The sequence below is a fragment of the Tenrec ecaudatus genome, chromosome 11 (assembly GCF_050624435.1).
Source record: "Tenrec ecaudatus isolate mTenEca1 chromosome 11, mTenEca1.hap1, whole genome shotgun sequence".
NCBI classification, from domain to species: domain Eukaryota; kingdom Metazoa; phylum Chordata; class Mammalia; order Afrosoricida; family Tenrecidae; genus Tenrec; species Tenrec ecaudatus.
In genome coordinates this window covers 87,209,310-87,228,658 of record NC_134540.1, presented here as the reverse complement: position 1 = coordinate 87,228,658, position 19,349 = coordinate 87,209,310, and the positions used below count along the sequence as shown (strand labels likewise).

At 51.3% G+C, this 19,349-nt stretch overlaps 1 protein-coding gene across 2 annotated transcripts in view; it reads left to right on the top strand.

Moving 5' to 3' along the window:
- The first annotated feature begins 1,593 nt into the window (after positions 1 to 1,593).
- MCF2L (MCF.2 cell line derived transforming sequence like) overlaps positions 1,594 to 19,349 on the top strand; it is a 48,824-nt gene continuing 31,068 nt past the window's right edge. The window contains exons 1-11 of one of the 2 annotated variants that reach the window (XM_075563405.1): positions 1,594 to 1,704; positions 2,303 to 2,452; positions 3,812 to 3,936; positions 6,894 to 7,008; positions 10,766 to 10,885; positions 11,538 to 11,729; positions 12,420 to 12,611; positions 13,785 to 13,944; positions 15,091 to 15,167; positions 15,445 to 15,521; positions 18,082 to 18,148. In XM_075563405.1, the coding sequence (XP_075419520.1) occupies positions 1,594 to 1,704; positions 2,303 to 2,452; positions 3,812 to 3,936; positions 6,894 to 7,008; positions 10,766 to 10,885; positions 11,538 to 11,729; positions 12,420 to 12,611; positions 13,785 to 13,944; positions 15,091 to 15,167; positions 15,445 to 15,521; positions 18,082 to 18,148 (1,386 nt within the window). Of the gene's footprint in view, positions 1,705 to 1,999; positions 2,453 to 3,811; positions 3,937 to 6,893; positions 7,009 to 10,765; positions 10,886 to 11,537; positions 11,730 to 12,419; positions 12,612 to 13,784; positions 13,945 to 15,090; positions 15,168 to 15,444; positions 15,522 to 18,081; positions 18,149 to 19,349 lie in introns of those variants that run through there. The other variant, XM_075563404.1, reaches the window with a different exon arrangement.

Here is a 19,349-nt window from a genome sequence, read left to right as displayed (position 1 = left end):
GGGCAAAGGACACCCAAAGGACTTAATCTGGACATGGCTTTCCTCTCAATGCTGCCATGAGGGATTCGATCCTTTCTCCCGCCTCTAAGCCACTCACCATCACCTGCCTGCCTCTCCCCCTTCCTCCACGAGACTTGGCAGCTCATGGCCTTGGACAGACTATGTAAAAGCTAAGAGGTTTACCAGAGGGCCATGGATCTTAGGACGTTCTTACACCTGGCAAAGTTAAGGGGGGACAGAGCGCGGGCTCTGGAGCAGCCAGTCCTCATCACCTCAGAGTTAGGAGCATCTCCCCAGGGCTCTCTGTCGGTGCTCTGGGGGAATAAGAGAGTTTGCAGAGGCAGTGGGTGCCAGTATCGCCCAGACAAACTGTTGGGTGCCTCTGAGTGGATTTCAACCTTAAACAGTGTAGCAGAATGATCCCTACCTCATCTCCCATTACTCCAGCTATTCCTAGACCAACCTTCCTTATAACACTGTATAGTTTTAAAAGACCCTCTCTGGGATTGGTTACTTGTTCTTCTTTTTTTTTTTTAAAGGGGTGTGATACGGGGCTATATACAAACTCTTAAAACGTGTACTTAGGGAAACCTGTGTTTCCTAAAAAGCTTCATTGCTGTGTTGCTCGTTGTTGTCCCTTGATTTTGGCTCAAGATGACCCCAAATTATACCAGTTACTCTTGCGAACAGCACAGGGACAGATGGCTACCTGCTAATTCGTTTCTTCTCTGTTGCAAAGGGAACAGTATCTGTGACTAGCTGCAGGCACCTGGTAATGCCTCTAACCATCCAAACAGCCGGTCTTAGAAATCCAATAAGCCCAGGTGGCGCTCACTTTCCATGAAGTGATTATTGCCTTTCCTTTAAAGCGCAGTAGGTCAGCAGGCACTCTTTCCCTGCCCACCCTGTTCTTGGGTCACCCTGCTCCTATGCTCTCTGCCAAACAAGCAAGCACACTTCCATTCGGCAGGGGAAGGAATGGGTCCCTAGTGCGACCACTGCGTGTGCTCAAACCACCAGCCTTTCTGTTAGTGGCCGCTACAGCACCAGGCCTCCTTAGAGACATACCCAGAACTCCACATTCACTGCCATCGAGTCGATTCTGACTCATAGCACTAACCTGTAAGCCAGGGCAGAACTGCCCCTGTGGTTGGTGCGAGACTTTACACTTTACAGGAGTGAAAAGCCCCATCTTTATCCCAAGGAGCTGCTGGTGGTTTCGAACTGCTGACCTTGCGGTTAGTAGCTCAACTGGTAGCCACTAAGCATCCATCGACTAAGTGTTCTTTGCTTATTCCATGCCACACTCTCTGTCAATGAGTTCAATGGCTACCTATCATTTGATCCTCACCACAACATGATGGAGGTAGATGCCCATTTTTCAAATAAAGAAATGAAGGCGCAGTGAAGTGGTGACATGCTTGAGGTCACCAGCTAGTCAGTGATCAACCCAGATCTATCCAAAGCCAAAGCCGGATGATATTCGCATGGTCAGGCTTCATGTCCAACAGTAAAAGCATCTTCTTAGCCTGTTGGCTTAACCCTGTGGATGATCTGTGTAAGGTGCTGCTTTTCCTTCCCATTTAGATCATAATGCTGAGCTCAGTGCCAGAATTACATGGCTACATTGACAAATCACAGCTGACCGAGGACCTCGGCGGAACCCTGGATTACTGCCACACCAGGTGGCTGTGTCACCGCACCGTGAGTGGCTCTGCCCCTTTTGCACTTGGAGGTGGTAGGTGGTGGCTGTGAGTTGCACCTCCTCTTATTTCACAGTTCATCTAACAGAATTGGATGTTTGCATTTCAATGCCAAAACACATTCGCATTCACTGAAGTTTTCTGCCCCAAGAATGAGGAGATGGTCTCGGTGGACCTTAGTCATCTTAAAGAAATAACATGACTCATAACTTCGGGAGTGGCTTTCTCTGGGCTTGGAGATTTAAAAAGGAAACAAGACACCCCCCCCCCAACCCCTGTTGTTGTGGCTTGTGTGCTCACCCGTCCTTTACTAAGGAGAGGGGCTCCTCTGTACAGAATGACTCGCGAGGTTGGGAGTGGAAGTCCAGTGTAGCTGGCGTGTGTCTGAAGAGGCCATGAAGCCTGGGGGCTGATGGTGAAGGTATTTTACTTGTAAGCATGCTGCCAGCCACGTTTTCTCTGGAAGGCTCTCTTTCTGAAAACCGCTCATGCGTGCTGTGCCGGTGGGGAGCGGTTGTGGAGCGGGTGTCTGCTTTCAGAGCGGCAGGAGGCTCTGGGATGTACCCAGCTTTGTGATCCGAGTTTTCCCTCTCCCAAAGGCTATCGAAAGTTTCGCCCTCATGGTTAAGCAGACAGCTCAGATGCTTCAGTCCTTTGGGACCGAACTTGCCGAGACAGAATTACCCAATGATGTCCAGTCCACAAGCTCGGTCCTGTCCACACACACAGAGAAGAAGGACAAGATGAAGGTACGTGTGGCTGCTGGCGGGAGGAGGAGTGGGGGACACGAAGGTTAGACGACGTGGGAGTCTGGGTGCTGGGTGGGGCATGCTAAGAGACAAAAAACGTGGATGCTGGCTTCAGGGAAGACTGAGGATTTAGGCAGGAAAGTTCAAGGATGCCTTTTGATGCTCGTTCGCTGGGCAGCCTCTGTTCTAAACCGTGCAGTCCAGCCGTGACTCCTGGAGCATGGGCTGCAACACGCCCCGTGCACTGCTGCCCAGTGAAGCATCCCTCACAAGCCCCGTGTGCTCTTGAGCAATGTCCAGAGTCTGCAGGGAGGAAGGTCTATGAGAAGCAGCTTTTCTCGCCGTGGGCTGTCCCAGCTGCCTGTGCTCTAGAGTCAGCCTCCAGATGTTTCCCTTGCCTATTGATAGACTGTAGACACAGTCTCTATCCCTGGTGGCTCCTAAGACAAGCAGGGAGAAGGTGATAGGTAGCCTGCCTGGCATATTAGTCCGTCTCTTTCTGGCATAAATGTATTTTGAGAGGAAACATGACCCCTGCAGGCGTGGCAGCCTGCACCTTTTCAGCGCAGAAAACTGGGCCCCTGCCCCTCCCCACTGAGAGACCCCCTCCGGGCTCTGTCTACTCTCTGCCAAGTTCGCTGCCTGCTCCCCTAAGCAACCTTTTTGCTCCAAGCCCTGAGACCTGGCAGCCAGAGCAGAGACATGTAGAAAGGTCTCCTTTCTTGTTACTGTTTTAACCTTATTCTTTTGCCCCGAGTGACCGTAACCCTAGCTCTGCCGCTGGGGGCCAGCAGGAGTGAGCACTCATCACTGCCCCCACCACTACCCACTTGTCCCAGCAGAGAGCCACACACGGCTCATCAGCTTGTCTTCCTTCTTCTGGAAACTGGCAAATACGAGGTGACTTCGAAATGCTCTTGGAAAATGGAATTAAATGATAGTGGGATTTTCCCATGCATGGTCTGAAGCCACTTTATCAGTCTTAGGCCATCCATCAGCTTATCTAGGTTATCGGCATAGGAAGGGACTCATGAAGGAAGCCTGGTTTTATTATTTCCCACCTTCCTGACCTTCTATTCATTAATCATCAGTCACTAGTACATACTGGGCTGCTGACCACAGGATCAGTCGTTCAAGACCAGCAGCCACTCCACAGGGCTTTCTACTCCCATGAAGAGCTACGGTTTGGGAAGCCCACTCTGTGAAAAAGTGTCCCTATGAGTCACAATGGACTCAGTGGCAGAGCGTTTGGACTTGTGGAGTCCCTTTCAGGATGAAATACCTAACCAAGTCTCAGGGTTCCCTCTGGCCTGCATCCTGAGCCTCCGGCCCCTGGTGGCCTGTGTTTTCCCCCCACAGGAAGATTTGAAGTTAGCGCTGGAGGAGGGCCACTCCATCCTGGAGAGCATCAGGGAGCCTCTGGCCAAGAACCCCGAGTACAGCCTGAATCAGGACCAGCTTGACAATCAAACGACTGTGCAGAGGTGAGAGCCCCACACCACCCAGGCCTGGAGTGCGTTGCTCTCTGGTCCAAGCAGGGGCATACTCCAGGCAGGCCACTTCAGTGGAAATGGGAGGCCAGAGACGAAGGGCCCTAGCGGTGGAAGAAAAGGCAACACAGTTGAAGAGCAGGCAGCACCTCGCCTGGGCTTTGGCGCTGTCGTTGGGAGCTGGGAACAATCGCACTGTCCCTCTCAGCCTCCTGTTTGTTACACTGGAGCAAGATCTCCGGTTCCTTACTGCAGTCTTAGCCCTCTGTGAAATGCGGGGTACTTTTCTCCTAAGTCCTGAAGGAAACAGCTCATCTAGGCAAGATGATTCCACTGAACAAACAGGAATTTTCAAAAGCATTAAAAATCTTTTTGTTTGTTTGTTTTTTCCATGTGTGGACCCTGCAAATGGATGTGGGGCTTCTGCTGTCATCCATCACCTTCTGCAAGCCAGGTGTTAATAACTTAAGCTCTGATACATTCCCTCCTTCAGCTTTGGATTTTATTACTTACAATCCTTGGATCACACCGGCTGGTGTGCTTAATCACTGTTTTAAAAAAAGTAGATATATCAAGCAGAATAGCAATGAGGACAGCTTAGATTCCTATAGCTTCCATGTTTGAAGTACTATCCTGTCTCTTGCCCACAGGCAGGTAGAGAGGCTCAGGTGTCTGTTTCCAGGTGGGAAAGCAACTTGAGACTCTCTCTCACATCAAGTTGCAAATTTTTAAAGTGTGAGCTTTTAGGGTTTTTTTTTTTCTTTTTTGAGACAGTTAGTGAGCAAGTCAGTGAGTGAGACAGTCAGTGAGTGATACAGTGAGTGAGTGAGTCCGTGGGTGAGACAGTGAGTGAGTGAGTGAATGAATGAGATAGTCAGTGAGTGAGTGAGACAGTGAGTGAGTGAATCAGTGGGTGAGTGAGTGAGTAAGACAGTGAGTGAATGAATGAGTGAGTGAGATAGTGAGTGAGTGAGTGAGACAGTGAGTGAGTGAGTGAGTGGGTGAGTGAGACAGTGAGTGAGTGAATGAGTGAGTGAGACAGTGAGTGAGTGAATCAGTGAGTGAGTGAGTGAATCAGTGGGTGAGTGAGTGAGTCAGTGAGTAAGTGAATGAATGAATGAGTGAGACAGTGAGTGAGTGAATGAATGAGTGAATCAGTGGGTGAGTGAGTGAGTGAGACAGTGAGTGAATGAGTGAATGAGACAGTGAGTGAGTGAATGAGTGAGTGAGTGAGACAGTGAGTGAATCAGTGAGTGAGTGAGACAGTGAGTGAGTGAATGAGTGAGACATTGAGTGAGTGAATCAGTGGGTGAGTGAGTGAGACAGTGAGTGAATGAATGAGTGAGACAGTGAGTGAGTGAATGAATGAGTGAGTGAGACAGTGAGTGAATCAGTGAGTGAGTGAGACAGTGAGTGAATCAGTGAGTGAGTGAATCAGTGGGTGAGTGAGTCAGTGAGTGAGTGAATGAGTGAGTGAGACATTGAGTGAGTGAATCAGTGGGTGAGTGAGTGAGTGAGACAGTGAGTGAGTGAGTGAAACAGTGAGTGAGTGAGTGAGACAGTGAGTCAAACTTTTCGTTTCTATTGTAAAATAGTCGTATATCTCACGCTGTTTCTAACATTACAACAGAATATGGGCGCATAGGGCTTGAATAGTTAGCTAATGTTAGATGATATTATACGGTGCTTGGAAATTTGCAAAACTTCGCGTATCTTTTTCTCATTTTATTCTCAAAGTGTGAGATCCAGAAAGTTTTTTTTTTTAAACACACACACACATACCATCATCATCATCTTATATACAGAAGGAGCTCTGGTGGGTAATGGGTTACACGTTGGCCTGATAACCACCAGGTTGGCAGTTCACACCCACCAGCCACTCTGTGGGAAGAAAGATATGGCTCTCTGTTCCCATAAAGATTAGCAGCCTTGGAAATCCACAGGGACAGGTCTACCTTACCCTTTGGGGGTCATTATGAGTCAGAATCAGTTGTATGCCAGAAAATTTGGCTTTGAATGTTCATGTATCAATCAGAAAACCAGTTCAGAGAGGCTAGATAGATCACTTTGCCCAGTGGCACCAGGCGAGCCATCAGCAGCCCCAGGGCTGAGTTTGTTTAGCCTGAAATGTATCTTCTCTCCATCTAGCTCCCATTCACTTGCTGAGTAGCCGGGAACCCTGTGGGATGCACAGGGGGACAAGAGACCCTCCACTGAGAACTCACAGCTAGGCTTGATGCTGTGAAGGGAAAGCTCTCCCAGGGCCTGCAGAGAGCTTTGACAGGGAGTGCTGGCTCCACTCTCAGCTCCATGGTGGGCAAGTTGTTAACTCATCCAAGGGTCCATTTCTTCCTCCATCCAGTGAAATGAATCTTAGTGCACCTTTGCCTCTGGCTTAGATGCAGGGGGGGGGGGGGTTCAGAAAGTTCATAGAAAAAATGAAATTAAGAACGTGGACTTGGTCCTCGCACATGTTGAGCGTTAAGCACACAGCGGGGTACACAGGCATTCTCAGTGCTCATGAGCAACTACGCAGGAATGTGGGTGATAGCCATTCTCCAGCATTCATTGAGGCAGCTTACTGCTTATCTTCACCTCTGAGCCAAAGCTGTAAACAACACGTCCAGGCCTCTGCTATTTTGACTTCATAAAAAAGGAACGAACTGCATTTAACTCTGCCAGCAGCCTGAGCCGTGTAGCATGCGAGGAGGGCATGAAGGGGATAGAATCCTGGAAATGCCTCCCCTTCATACATTATTGGCCCTGTCAAGGCGTCATTCACACTTGCAAAATCCTGTCCTGAGTGCCTAGGGCTAGAGTGCTATGTGAGGGCCTCCCACCGGCACTAGAAGCTGCGTGGTGTAAAGACCCTGCTTCTGGGTGGAGCTGATCATTCTTTGATTCCTGACGCCCTGAGGCCACAGTACAGACTGTCTCCTCTTTTCCCTAAGACTCCTGGCCCAGCTCAATGAAACCGAGTCTGCCTTTGATGAGTTCTGGGCAAAGCATCAGCAGAAACTTGAACAGTGCCTGCAGCTCCGGCATTTTGAGCAGAATTTTCGAGAGGTGAGTGGAGCAGGGCCTTGAGAGGGAGGGGCTCCTTCAATGAGCACCTGTGGGCTCTGGCTTCGGGAAGTGATGTGGGGATCTCGAGGGCTCTGTTGTTTCAGCGGGCTGATCCCAGCCCAGGTGAATTTCCGGGCTGGCTGGTAGTCTGTAAAACAGGGCCTCTAAGCATCTCAGGATGGCGCAGTCATTGCCACAGTAAGCAAAGCCTGCCTGTGCTTTGCACAGCCACCGAATCTGCTGCCCATGGTCTTTTGATCCCAGTAGGAAACTCAGTGTAGGCCCCACTCAAAGATGGTGGCCAAGCAAACGGCATCAAATAGGTGTTCCTCTCCAGAGCTGTGCCAATAAGGTTGCTCCACAGAAGTCTTGCCACTGTCCTTCCTCCAGAAGTTTCGGGTGCCTGACACTGGAGATTGAATTGCTGGCAGGACTCTGGGGAAAACGTACATTTGCAGCAGCACAGTGGGCTGCCATCTTTGAGCAGGGCCCAGCTGTTCATTTGCTACTAGATCAAAATACCATGGGCAGCTGATCTGGCTGCTGGGCCATGCATACACAGCCCTTGCTTATGAGGGCAACAACTGAACCAACGTGCCACCTGGTGTGGAAGAGTATCAGCCACAAGATTAATTAGGTTAAATCTTAAACATGATTTAATGAGTGGATCATTGCCTATATAAAAGGTTATTTAAAAGACGTCTACTGGTTTGTACTTTCTTCTGCTTGATTTGTGAGTTAGTAGAGAAGCCTTCGGTCTCACCTTCTATTCACTTGTCTGATCTTTTAATTCAGTATACATTGATTGGAGACCTATCATGGGCCAGATGCAGAGGCCTGGGTATACAAAGATACAAAATGCAGGCGTGCCTTGGCTTCCTTCTAATGAGAGCTGTAGTACTAGCCAAAATACAAAGCTCAGTGGAAGGACTCAACAGCAGAATGGCGGAAAGGACAAAACAAAGAGCTGTTGAACTGATAAGTAGAACAATAGAAACAACCCAATCTAGACAAGAGAGAAAATAGATGGGAAAGAATGTGTAGTAGTAGGCTGCTGTGAGGTTATCACAAGAGATCTAACCTTCATTTTGTGGATGTCCTGGAAGGGAAAGAGAGGATGGGACTGAAAAAGGACTCACTAAAGCAGTAACAACTGAAAGCTTATCAAATTTGAAAGGAGCCATGGACCTGCAGAGATAGAAACAAATGTCACATTGTGGAGCCAAGAATAAAAGCCAACCAAAAAACATTTCCATATTCTAAATTTTGCTAAGCTGTCTTTCAGCGTGCTTGTGCATAAATTTATCCCTAAACAAGGCAGCCGTGTGGCTGACACAGCATGATGGAAGAATGAGCCCTGATTTCCCTGGACACTTGTTACTGCCACCTTCAACTGCTGGTCCCCTTCGAAGAGCAGTGAACGGAACCCGTGTGCAAACTCAGCTCAGGCCAAGCTGTGGTCTTAAAGCTGCAGCCACTGTGAGAAATGTGGAGTGTTTGAGCCCTGAACACTCTGGGAGGGCCTGAAGGGCTCTTTGGGGGAAAGTACATAACCGCTTGTACGTTTCAACTTCTTCCGTGAGAGCCAAGACATTCAACAGCAGAGGGTACAGCCCTGTTAGATACCCTTAGCCTCACTTGCCGCTGTCCAGCTGAGAAGTCCTCAGAAGAAAATAGCATGGAAGTTACATCTGGAAGAAGAATCTGGGTGCATCCCAGTGACACCGAAATGAATAAGGACATTACCTTAAGGGCATCTGGGGATGGCGGAGAAAGTAGCACAGGACCTTCTCCAAGAGATTCTCCAACATCTTATGAAGTCCAGCCAGTGTCATCTGGAGGGGATGTGGTCCCAGCACTCTCGCTGTGGAGCTTTGCTCTTGTCGTCATCACTCATTTCATTGTGGCTCAAAGCATGGCCCAGCCGCCCTCGGGAGGCTGTCCCCCTGGCTCTCTCCGACGCATGACTGTGCTGAGGGAGACCGGGCCCATTGAACGTCTTGGCCCAGGAGGACCTGTCAGCACGGCCCACTTCCCCTGGGCTGCCATGCTGTGGCTGACTTCCCGCCAATTCCTTAGTAACTCATTCCTTCTACAGACACTTTTCCCGCATCCTCACTGTGGGCCCGGTACAGGTCTGGGTGGTGGGAAGAAATACATTCCTGTTGACTTGGAGCTTCTGTTCTAGGGAAGATGTGTGTGGGAAGGGAGGGATCAGACCCCAAACAAGGACACTTAACATAACAAGAAGATATCTTCAGAATGTGTCAACAATGAAAGTACAGCAAAAGTGTGAGATGGAGACTGAGGCGGGTTGATGGTTGCAATCTGCAGGAAGTTCTCTTTGAGAAGTTATAGTCAGATAGCTGTCACTCGAGTGCCCTGGGTTACACTGGGATGGAACCAGCCAGGCACAGCTGCTGGGCCCTGAACCGTTCACAGTGGGGAACAGGAAGCTGAAGATGAGGCCTCCGTCCTGGCTGCACTCCATGTGTTCCCAACCCCGGGCAGCAAGAACAATCACTGATGTCCTCATAAAGAGATCTGCACCCCTCAGGGCTGCCGTCCTCAGCGAGCACCCCTTTTTGCAGAAGCTGGGTGCGTGCCTCGTCTTAGGAAGATTTCTAAGAAGAAAAGCGTCCCTGTTTAGAGAACATGAGCAATGGCAGTTTTCAAACTCACTTCTCCTCAGCCCTCCTCTCTTGCCCCTGGCAGCACCATCAGCTACTAGGAGTTGAATGCCAACCGGTTACCAGTGTAAGGCGGCACGGCTACTGTCGAACAAGGGCTGGCAGTGCCTGAGACGGTGCGGCACAGCCTCACCGTGCGGTCCTGCGACTCCACTCCTGGAAGGAACTGGAAGCAGAAAGAGAAACAGAGACCTATAAACAGTGGCCAAAAGTTGGTAACCACCCAAGTGCATCTGAGTGGATACATGGATAAGTCAAATGCGGTCTGCCCGTCAAGTGGGAGCCTGTTCAGCCACGGGGAGAAAGGATGCTCTGTCCGTACACGCAAGAATGCGGACAAACCTCGACAACCACGTGGTGTGACATGAGCCATTCAGGAAAGGACAGATCCTGTACGGTCCCACGGAGATGAAATGTCCAGACTAGGCAAATGTGTAGTGGCCCAACTTTGGTCCTGGTTTCCCGCAACAAGTGGGGCGGGGCAGGTAGAGGTCTCGTTCCGTGAAAAGGCTTGGGAGGGGATGTGGTGGTGGTCGCACAACGTGGGCAGCATTAATGTCACTAAGTGGCACATGTGAAAGCAGCCCCCACCACAGCAGAAACTGTTAGGAAGCTCATAGCAAGCTGGAATGAAAGGAGCCGTGGAAGTCTCCTGGCCGAGTCCGAAACTCCCGTGAGAAGAGCAATAGTACTGGCCGTGCATCCTGCTTGCAGGACTGCTGCCTTTCCGTGACTCAGGAGATTTGAACTCGGGCATCCCATTTTCTCCTCACACTTATTGGGGGCAGAGGGGGGAGGGGGTTTGAACAGGTCATCTCCGTGATAAACGGAGGTCTGGGGAAGTGAAGCGATCCCACCAGTTAAGGCAGAGGACCCTCAGCACGGTCTTCCAAAGGTTGCTCGCTCGGCATTTAACTTGAGCGTGGCTTTTGTCCTGGGCCTCAGGCCAGTAAAGCCACCCGTCCTGCTCGATGGTGGCTTATTTTGGTTCCTGTTTGTGCCCTGTGTATCTCAGAGTTCTCTTTCTGATGGGCGCCCTGGCCTCACCCCACCCTCCTTCATTCCAGGTCAAAGCTGCCTTGGACGTTGTATCCCAGAAGATCCTGACCTTCACGGATGTGGGCAACAGCCTGGCCCACGTGGAGCACCTCTTGAAGGACCTTGCAAACTTTGAAGAGAAAGCCAGTGTAAGCCTGGGACGGGGCCCCGGCACAGGGCCACGGGGCAGCTGGGGGTGGGGGTGGGGGACAGAATGACAGACACCGAGCACTGCTTAGAAAAGCACAGCCACGGTGGAGCAGTGATTGGGCCTGAGTGGCATCCCCAGGTGGGGGTGCTGCTCCATGTACCTCGTCCCTCAGTCCCCCTAGGCCCCTTGGGCACATGGCCCTGCCATTTACAGCAAGGATCACTGCCAGGACCAGGAGTGCCGCTGCCCCTTAGTTATCAATCCCTTGCCATCCATTGGCTCTCAGACATGGGCAGCCACTCGGTGTCAGGTTCATTGGAACGCGCCATGGCTCTGCTAGGCTCATCAGAACACACAGAAGAGTTTGCACACACCCCCTCCGACACCCCCCCCCCAGAATAGCTTCAGGGGTTAGGTGGCATTTCCATTAACCCAGGCAGTAAACAGAGAGAAACTATATACATCCTCCTTCTGCGACAGCTATCCCCTTACAGTTAGCTGGCTTCACCTCTCCCTGCAAATAGCCCCGGGGGGTGCTCATCACAGACATAAACCTGGTGTGCACCAGACAGCCTTGACGTCGACATCTCCGTGCTTGCGTGCTGAAAAATGAAGCCAGGTTGATTTTCCGGGGTGGCCTTTCTGTGCAGGTGTCCGTAGAAAAGGCCCGAGGCCTGTCCCTGGAGGGCAGCCAGCTCATCGAGAACAAGCACTACGCCGTGGACTCCATCCACCCCAAATGCAGCGAGCTCCGGCACCTCTGTGACCAGCTGGCTGCCGAGGTCGGGAAGAGGAGAAGCCTGCTCAGCAAGGCCCTAGAGCTGCACAGCCTCCTGGAGACGGTAGGCTTGGCCCGAACCCGGATCCCCTACCCCGCCCACCCGTACAACACACATCCTCTGTCTCACGTAACCACCAGATAAAGCCACAGAACGCATGTTCTCCCTCAAATCCCCTTTCCCATTGGGTTGCATGGTCGTCCCCAGGTACAGTTTTCCAGCGTCTGGAATTCGAGGACTGAGATTCTTGATTTCTTGAGGGGAACCAGAAACGTGATGCCCTAGTTCATTACCTTGCATGCACGTTAGCCTCACCTGCTATGAGTAAATGTGATTCTAGTCCCCCCCCAAAAAAAAAGTCCATTGCGACAGTGTCAGCCTCGATGTGTCAGAGTCAGCATGTGTTCAGAGAGGCTTGGGGAGGCTGTTTTTCTCTAAGTAGCTTTCCAGACCTTTCTTCCAAGGTAATTCTGGGTGGACTCAAATCACCAACCGCTGGTGTAGTGCTCGGGGACTTCAGATTCTTTTCAGCCCTATAGACTATGCCGCCTCTTTGGAACGCTCTTGTCCTTCCAGTGGAATGCCACGGTAGAAGTGTGACGATAGAGCTTGTGTGATATTTCCAAGAATGTGCCAACAGCATATGCCTTGTGTTAGACAGTACGCTGGGGCCTTTTACGCAGGGGGCACTCCGAAGTGAGAGCGCACTTCTAACACTGTGGCTTCCTTCCCTTGCCGTGTGCGTGCTTGCAGTCCATGCGGTGGTGTGACGAGGGGATCTACCTGCTGGCTTCACAGCCTGTGGACAAATGCCAGTCCCAGGATGGCGCGGAGGCGGCCCTTCAGGAGATTGAGAAGTTTTTGGAGACTGGAACAGAAAACAAAATCCAGGAACTAAATAAAATTTATAAGGACTATGAATCCATCCTCAACCAAGACCTCATGGTAATACTCCCCTTGACTCTCTTCACTGAGCCTTCGAGCCTCCCCTGACACCTGGCAACCCGGGCTCAGCAGGGGGCGGGGGTGGGCGTGGGGGGGTTGCATTGCCAGGTCCTCACTGTCCCCATCATGCGTGTGGATGGAACCGTTGTGACCCCCGGGGGTTCCCTTGGTGGGTTTCAGAAGTAGATCCCTAAGTCTTTCTTCCTGTTCCTTCTTCGTCGTGGAAGCTCCGTTCAGTCTGCTCAGCGGCAGCGCAGCTCACAAGCCTCCCTGGCAGGCGGGTGGGAGTGTTGGGAATGCTGGGGAATTGTGTTCACAGCCTCAGAGGTGAATACTGAATCCTCATGAACACAGGAGAGACTTAGAGCTGGGCACGTCAACTGGCCCTCCTCAGAAGGCAGTTCTCCCTTGAGCTCGTCCTGCGATGGGCACCGTGTCCGTGACACAGCCATTTCCAGTCAGGCTCTGTTACTCCACAGCGCTTCATGGTATCAACGGGAATCTAACCCCTAACTCTCTAAAACTCACTCACTGCCATGGAGTCAATGCCAACTCAGCGCCCTATCGGACAGGGTAGAGCTGTCCCTGTGGTTTCCAAGACTATAACTCTTCACGGGAGTAGAAAGTCTCATCTTTCTCCCTCTGAGCGGCCAGTGGTTTTGAACTGCTGCCCTTGTAGCTAGCACCACCAGGCCTCCCAGCAAGCTGTCTTAATTCTGCAGAATAAGTGTGTGCTATTCTCCAGAGCAACCCTGAAGACATGTATCCTGCCTTCTAGATCATGGGTTCCCTGACTTATCTGGCCTACCAACCCCTTTCTGGAAAACAAATTACTCACTGTCCCTCTGGCAATTAAAAAGATTTGTCCTGTAGCCCATTATCTAGGATAAAGTGTCGGTTATCTGTTTTCTGGGCCCCCTTTGGATGTTCCAGCCTCACCCCTTAGGGGATAGTATCGCCCACTTTGGGAGCCACTGGTCTAGACCATCGCCCTCCAGCTGTTTGAAGATGGCTGTGGAGGCCCTCCCAGCAAGCTGTCTTTTCCCTGGGCCTCGTCCCTCCCTTCTTAACTGGTTTTAACCTCCTCGTCATCCCGGGAACCCACACCAGATACAGCCCCGCTGCGTTGTCCGCAGACACCGAGTTAGGAAAGTCTCTTCGGCATCCCTCTAGGAACACGTGCAGAAGGTCTTCCAGAAGCAAGAGAGCATGGAAGAGATGTTTCACCGGAGGCAAGTGAGCCTGAAGAAGCTGGCGGCCAAGCAGACCCGGCCGGTGCAGCCCGTGGCTCCCAGACCAGAGGCGTTCACTAAGTCGCCCTGCCCCTCCCCAGGTATGCCTCGCTCACACTGCACTCACCCCTCAAAGTGGTGGGGCACCACTGCGAATGATCTGGGGACATGGGGGCTTGGAAAAGCTGAGGAAGCAACTTACACAACACCTCTTGCCCTTCTCCTCCTCTTTCCATCTCATCATCATGTTCTTGTCTAGGGATCTGAGGGCCGCATCTGGCCCACCGACTATTTTGTATAAATAAAACTTTATCAGAACACGGGCCCTCTCGCCCATGCATGGGGTGTACGTAGCTGCTTTCACACCACCACAGCAGGTCAGTGGTTGCGATCAAGGCTGTGGGGCCCCAGAACCCAAAGTATTTGTTAACCGTTGAAACACTTTCCCTCCATTGTCCCTCAGCCCAGTCTCCCCGCAGTCCAGACCGTGCTCCGCGTTTGAGCCAAAATAAATTTCCTCAAACTCAGTTCAGACTGCCAAAACCTCTCTCTGGGCTCTCTGTGTCCCCAAGAATCATTTCTAAATGCCTCTGGGTTCAGAATCCAAGGGCCACCTTGTTCTGGCTGACTGACTGCCAGCTCCTCCCTCACCCAGACCATTCCCTGAGGCCACAGTGGGCACCTGGCCTCTTCTGGAAGACTTGTGCCGTCGGCTGCCTGTTCACAGGAAACAGTGTAAACTGGGCTTGGGAACATCTACTGCCTTTTCCTATTTTCCCATAACTTTGGCCAAGGTCAGTCATATATTTTATACGAACCCTCCAGAGCCACAGTATGCCCTGGCTTATTTCCCAAGATGGGCGACTCCAGGGCTGCTTCTTCATAAAGAGTCTCTTCTCCTGTGTCACCCACTGAATCCCCGGGTGCCCTTCTCCCTCCATGGAAATGGGGGTCCCTGTTTGGCATTGTTCTGCAAGATGGTTCTCAGTCTTCTCCAAACACAAACCTCATCTCAGAACTCTCATTCCCCGTCCTTCTCGTTTTTATGGTATTTTTTATAAGATCATTCTGAGTCCCCCCAGCCCTTTGCCCCCTACCACTGCCCCTACCCCCCCGAGAAAGTTTGAAAAACAGGATATCAACAACAAGGGTATCAACAGTCTGGATACAGCCGACATGCTTTTTGACCCCTCCAGGGAGTGAAATGCAAAGTTGTATACGTGCTTTTCTTCTTCTTTCCCAACTAGGGATCCGGAGAGGTTCCGAGAACAATTCCAGTTCTGAAGGCAATGTTCTCCGGAGAGGAAACTACAGGCGAGCCAAGGTGAGGGTGTGCTGGCTTCTCCTCCACTGCTGACCCCTGCCATTGCCCTCAGAGCTCCTGCCAGCCCCTGAGAGCCAGCGCCTGCCCACCTTCCCGCTCTGGGCCCCACCCTGCCCAGCATCGCCTCCAAACAGAACCCTTGGCCCGGCCTCGCGTCTGCTTCCCAGAGGGGAGAGAAGCATGCTCTCTCGGGCCTGCAAGCAGCAGCCTTAGGCGGGTCCCTCTTGTGTCGTGAAACTTGACGCACTCCATTTTCTCTCGTCCTTTTTCTGCTCAGAGCGAAATGAGCGAGGGCCAGCAGGTCCGGAGCAGCTCCACGGGCGATGAAGAAGAGAGCCTGGCCGTGTTACGAAGGTGGGTCTGGTTGTGCCTCCGGGCTCCGCTGAGTGACTCTGAGCTCCAGACCTGCCCAGGAGACAGGACAGTGTCAGTGGACATATTCCACCTTGACGAAAGGCAGGTCCCGGGCCGGGAAATGAAACACAAAGTGTAGAATAGAAAAGAAGGCAGGAGCCCAGGAGAGACACGGGCGGCACCAGCTCCCGTGCCCAGCAGCAGCAGGGCCGAGGGGAACCGTGCACACCGGGTGCTAACTTGCATGCATGCCCAGCTCCGTCAGGCAGCCGCTCTCGGGCTGTTTCTGTTTTTAAGATCCGCATTAAGCACGCCAGCCAGTATAGCTTAGACCCGTGTCCCCTTTGAACATTAGAACCCCAAAAGTAAGCATGAAGAAAGTTATTCAAACACTTTCACAGCAGAAGCATAGTGGATTATGCATTGGGCTGCTAAATGCAAGGTCGGCGATTCAAACCCACCAGCCACTCTGCAGGAGAAAGACAGGCTTCCTAATCCCATAAAGACTTACAGCCTCGAACTCTGTCCTTGGGTCAGTCTGAGTCAGAATCGGCTCCTTGGCGGTGAGAGAATGATGATGCAGCAGGTTTCGTTTTCCTTTTTCTGAACTGTCTCCCAAGAAGCCCTGCCTGTGCCTCCAGGGTTCAAGGACAGAGCAGGATCTGGAATTAGAATAAACTGAGGGTGAAAGCTGGGTCCTATTGCTTCTGGCTTCTGACAAAAGCTAACACCAATGAAGGCTGCCAGAAAGCAAGCACACAGGCCTGCAGATAAGATGAATGAAGAGATTCTCGTTTATGCCCACCTGGTTGTGAAGCAGAGAGAGAGACTTTCACAAGGTTCCTTGTTCCCTTGCTGCCTGATTTGAATTTGAACCACGTGTCAGAGCATCTCCATCACCAACATGAAAAACTCATTGCTGTGGATTCTGACTCAGCAACTCCATAGGATGGAGTAGACTTGCCCCCATAGGGTTTCCAAGGCTGGCGGCTTGTGGAAGCAGGCTGCCATATCTTTCTCCTGTTTATGTTAGGCTGGGTTTTCTCGAGACGTTAGACTAGTGAAGCTTTAGATAGATGGGTGGTAGATAGATTAGATAGATAGATAGATAGATAGATAGATAGATAGATAGATAGATAGATAGATAGATACATAGATAGATAGATGTTGAGATCAAAGGACTTGCTTAGACAGTTATGGGGGTGGACAAGTTCCAAGTCCAAGGGTCAGATGTCCGAATTGAGGCTTCTCTTGACTCAAATAGCTGTATGACTGATAAACCCAACATCAGCAGGCCGTACAGCAGGTCCTTGGCTTACGGACAAAGAGCCAGATGTCAGAGGCATGATCCAGACTCAGCAAAAACAAGCAAACTTTTCCAGGGTATCCATTTATATTAGGCTGCACCCCGAGGAAATGTACTTTCATGTTCATAGAAGATCGTGTTATGTAGGGAATCCCTTTTATGTGAGATTTCATCATGAGGGATTACTAGGTCTTAACTGCCAAACCACTGGGAATCCTGGCCCTGCTGAGTTGAAACAACATCTTAACCTGCAGCATTGAGTTCAATCACCAACTTTCTGCTTAACAGGTACACATTTACCCATGATGCCACCGGGGCTCCTTCAGGGTCTCATTAGATACTGAATTGTTTTAGAATTGACTGTCCTCAGTAGTCTCCGCCCCATTTCTTTATGTGTAATAAGACAGACAACTTTATCATGGTCCTCATTCATAAAACAAGATCTGCAGAATCTATTTTGCAAGTCAAGGTCTTGGTCTCAAGTAGATGAGACAGGAAAGTCCCCCCACCACCTGTGACAAGTGATAAATAGCCCGGAAGGTGCCTGGGAGCAGAAGGGGAGCAAAGGTTCTTCCTGATGAGAGACTTGAAGAAGGCTTAAGAAGGACGGACTTGAGCCTTGAGGGATGGGATGCTGTGGACGTGTGATTTTTAAGAGAGGGAGCATGACGTACACATGAAGGACCTCGGCTAATTTTCAGTGGGGCATGATGGAACTAAGAATCTAGAAGTAGGATTATGGGATATGCTTTTGGAAATCCTCAAACGGCAGGCCAAGAGATTCTAGACTCTTCTGCTGGGCCTGGGGACATGAAGGAAAGTCAGGCATACTTGTAAGGGGCTGGTGACAGCCTAGGCCAGGGGTCCTCAAACTTTTTAAACAGGGGGCCAGTTCACTGTCCTTCAGACCCATTGGAGAGCCAGACTAGTTTTAAAAAAAACTATGAACAAATTCCAATGCGCACTGCACATATCTTATTTTGAAGTAAAAAGCAAAATGGGGCAAAAACATCCGGCGGCCTGGATAAATATCCTTGGCTGGGCTCATGTGGTCCGCGGGCTGTAGTTTGAGGACCCCTGGCTAAGGGAAGGGTCACTGAGGGAGTCCAAACCCTGCTCTTAGCCTTGTCCCCAACTCCTGTGTGCCTTGGGCAAGTCATCCACTTCTTGGTCCACACGTAAGGGTTTGGACCACGTTGCGGCTGTCGTCCTGTCTGGCTCTAACACTGCCTTTGCCCCCCTTGTGCACCACAGGCATGTGATGAATGAGCTCCTGGAAACAGAGCGGGCGTATGTGGAGGAGCTCCTGTGCGTCCTTGAGGTGAGCCACGGGCTCTGCCGCACTGACTGGTGGCAGTCACTCTGTGGGCTGGGCTCTCATTGATTCCCTGTGTCTGTTCAGTTTCCAAGTTCCTCCTCAGAAACGAGCGCTACTGACCACCAGACTGTGGTGAAAGGACGTTCTAAGCAGCTGTTTTCTTATGGTCCCAAACTGTAGCCCACCCCATGACCACCAGCAGGGCCAGGGATAAGGTGGGCCACTGGGCCTTTGTGTCCGGTGGACCGTACTGTGCAGCAAGGGTGGGCTGTACCACACCGCACAGTCCTCACCCCGCTAACATCACACCCCTGACCAAAGAGAAGTAGCTCCAGCCATCGCATTAGGGGTGAGTTTGTGAATGACCAGTGTGGGCCACCGATGATGCCATACATATCCAAATAGAGAACAGGGTCCACACCGCTGCTGTGCAGCAAGGAGAGGGCTCACTGCTTATGTGCCCATGGGATGGACCTAATAAGGGTAATGTGGAATAAAGGGAATCCGACACCCCTCCCCAGTCCCCAAAATGCTTGCTGTTCATTTCCATGTGGACGAGGTTTCAGAACAAGCATAAATAATCCAAGAGTGAATAAATCAGCACGGGGCTTGCCTATGTGCTGGTTTGATCCCTGGGGTCAGGGTGGGGTCGGGGGGAGCACAAAGGAGCCTTCTGGATGCTGGCAACGCTGTCTCTTGAGCTGGGGGCGGGCACCTGGGTGAGTGCATCTGTAAACATTCTTGGAGGCAGACGCATGGGGTCCGTGGTTACCTGTGTGGCTGCTAACCCCCGAGGTCAGCTGTTAGAAGCCACCAGCCACTCCTCAGGAGAAAGATGAGGCTTTCGGCTCCCATAGAGTTACAGCCTCGGAACCCACAGGGGCAGCTCTGCCTTGTCCTGTAGGGCTGCCAGTTTATTAAAAAGTTAAAAGGGGAGAAACAGAAAGCGAGGTTATTGGGGATCCATCAGGAGGCGATGGATGCTTGTTTCGCCAACCATCTTTTAGATGGTCCGTGCATGGATATGAAGTGGATTCGCTTCTGAAAAGCCGAGATCAGCTACCCCACCTCCGCTAGCTGACCCTGTGAGTCAGAGTGGAGCTCTGCTCCTCAGGGTTTACAATGTCTGCCTCATCCCAAGTGGGTCACCAGGTGTTTCTCCCGAGATGCCTCCCTGGGTGGACTTCCACAGAGCCCCGGTCCG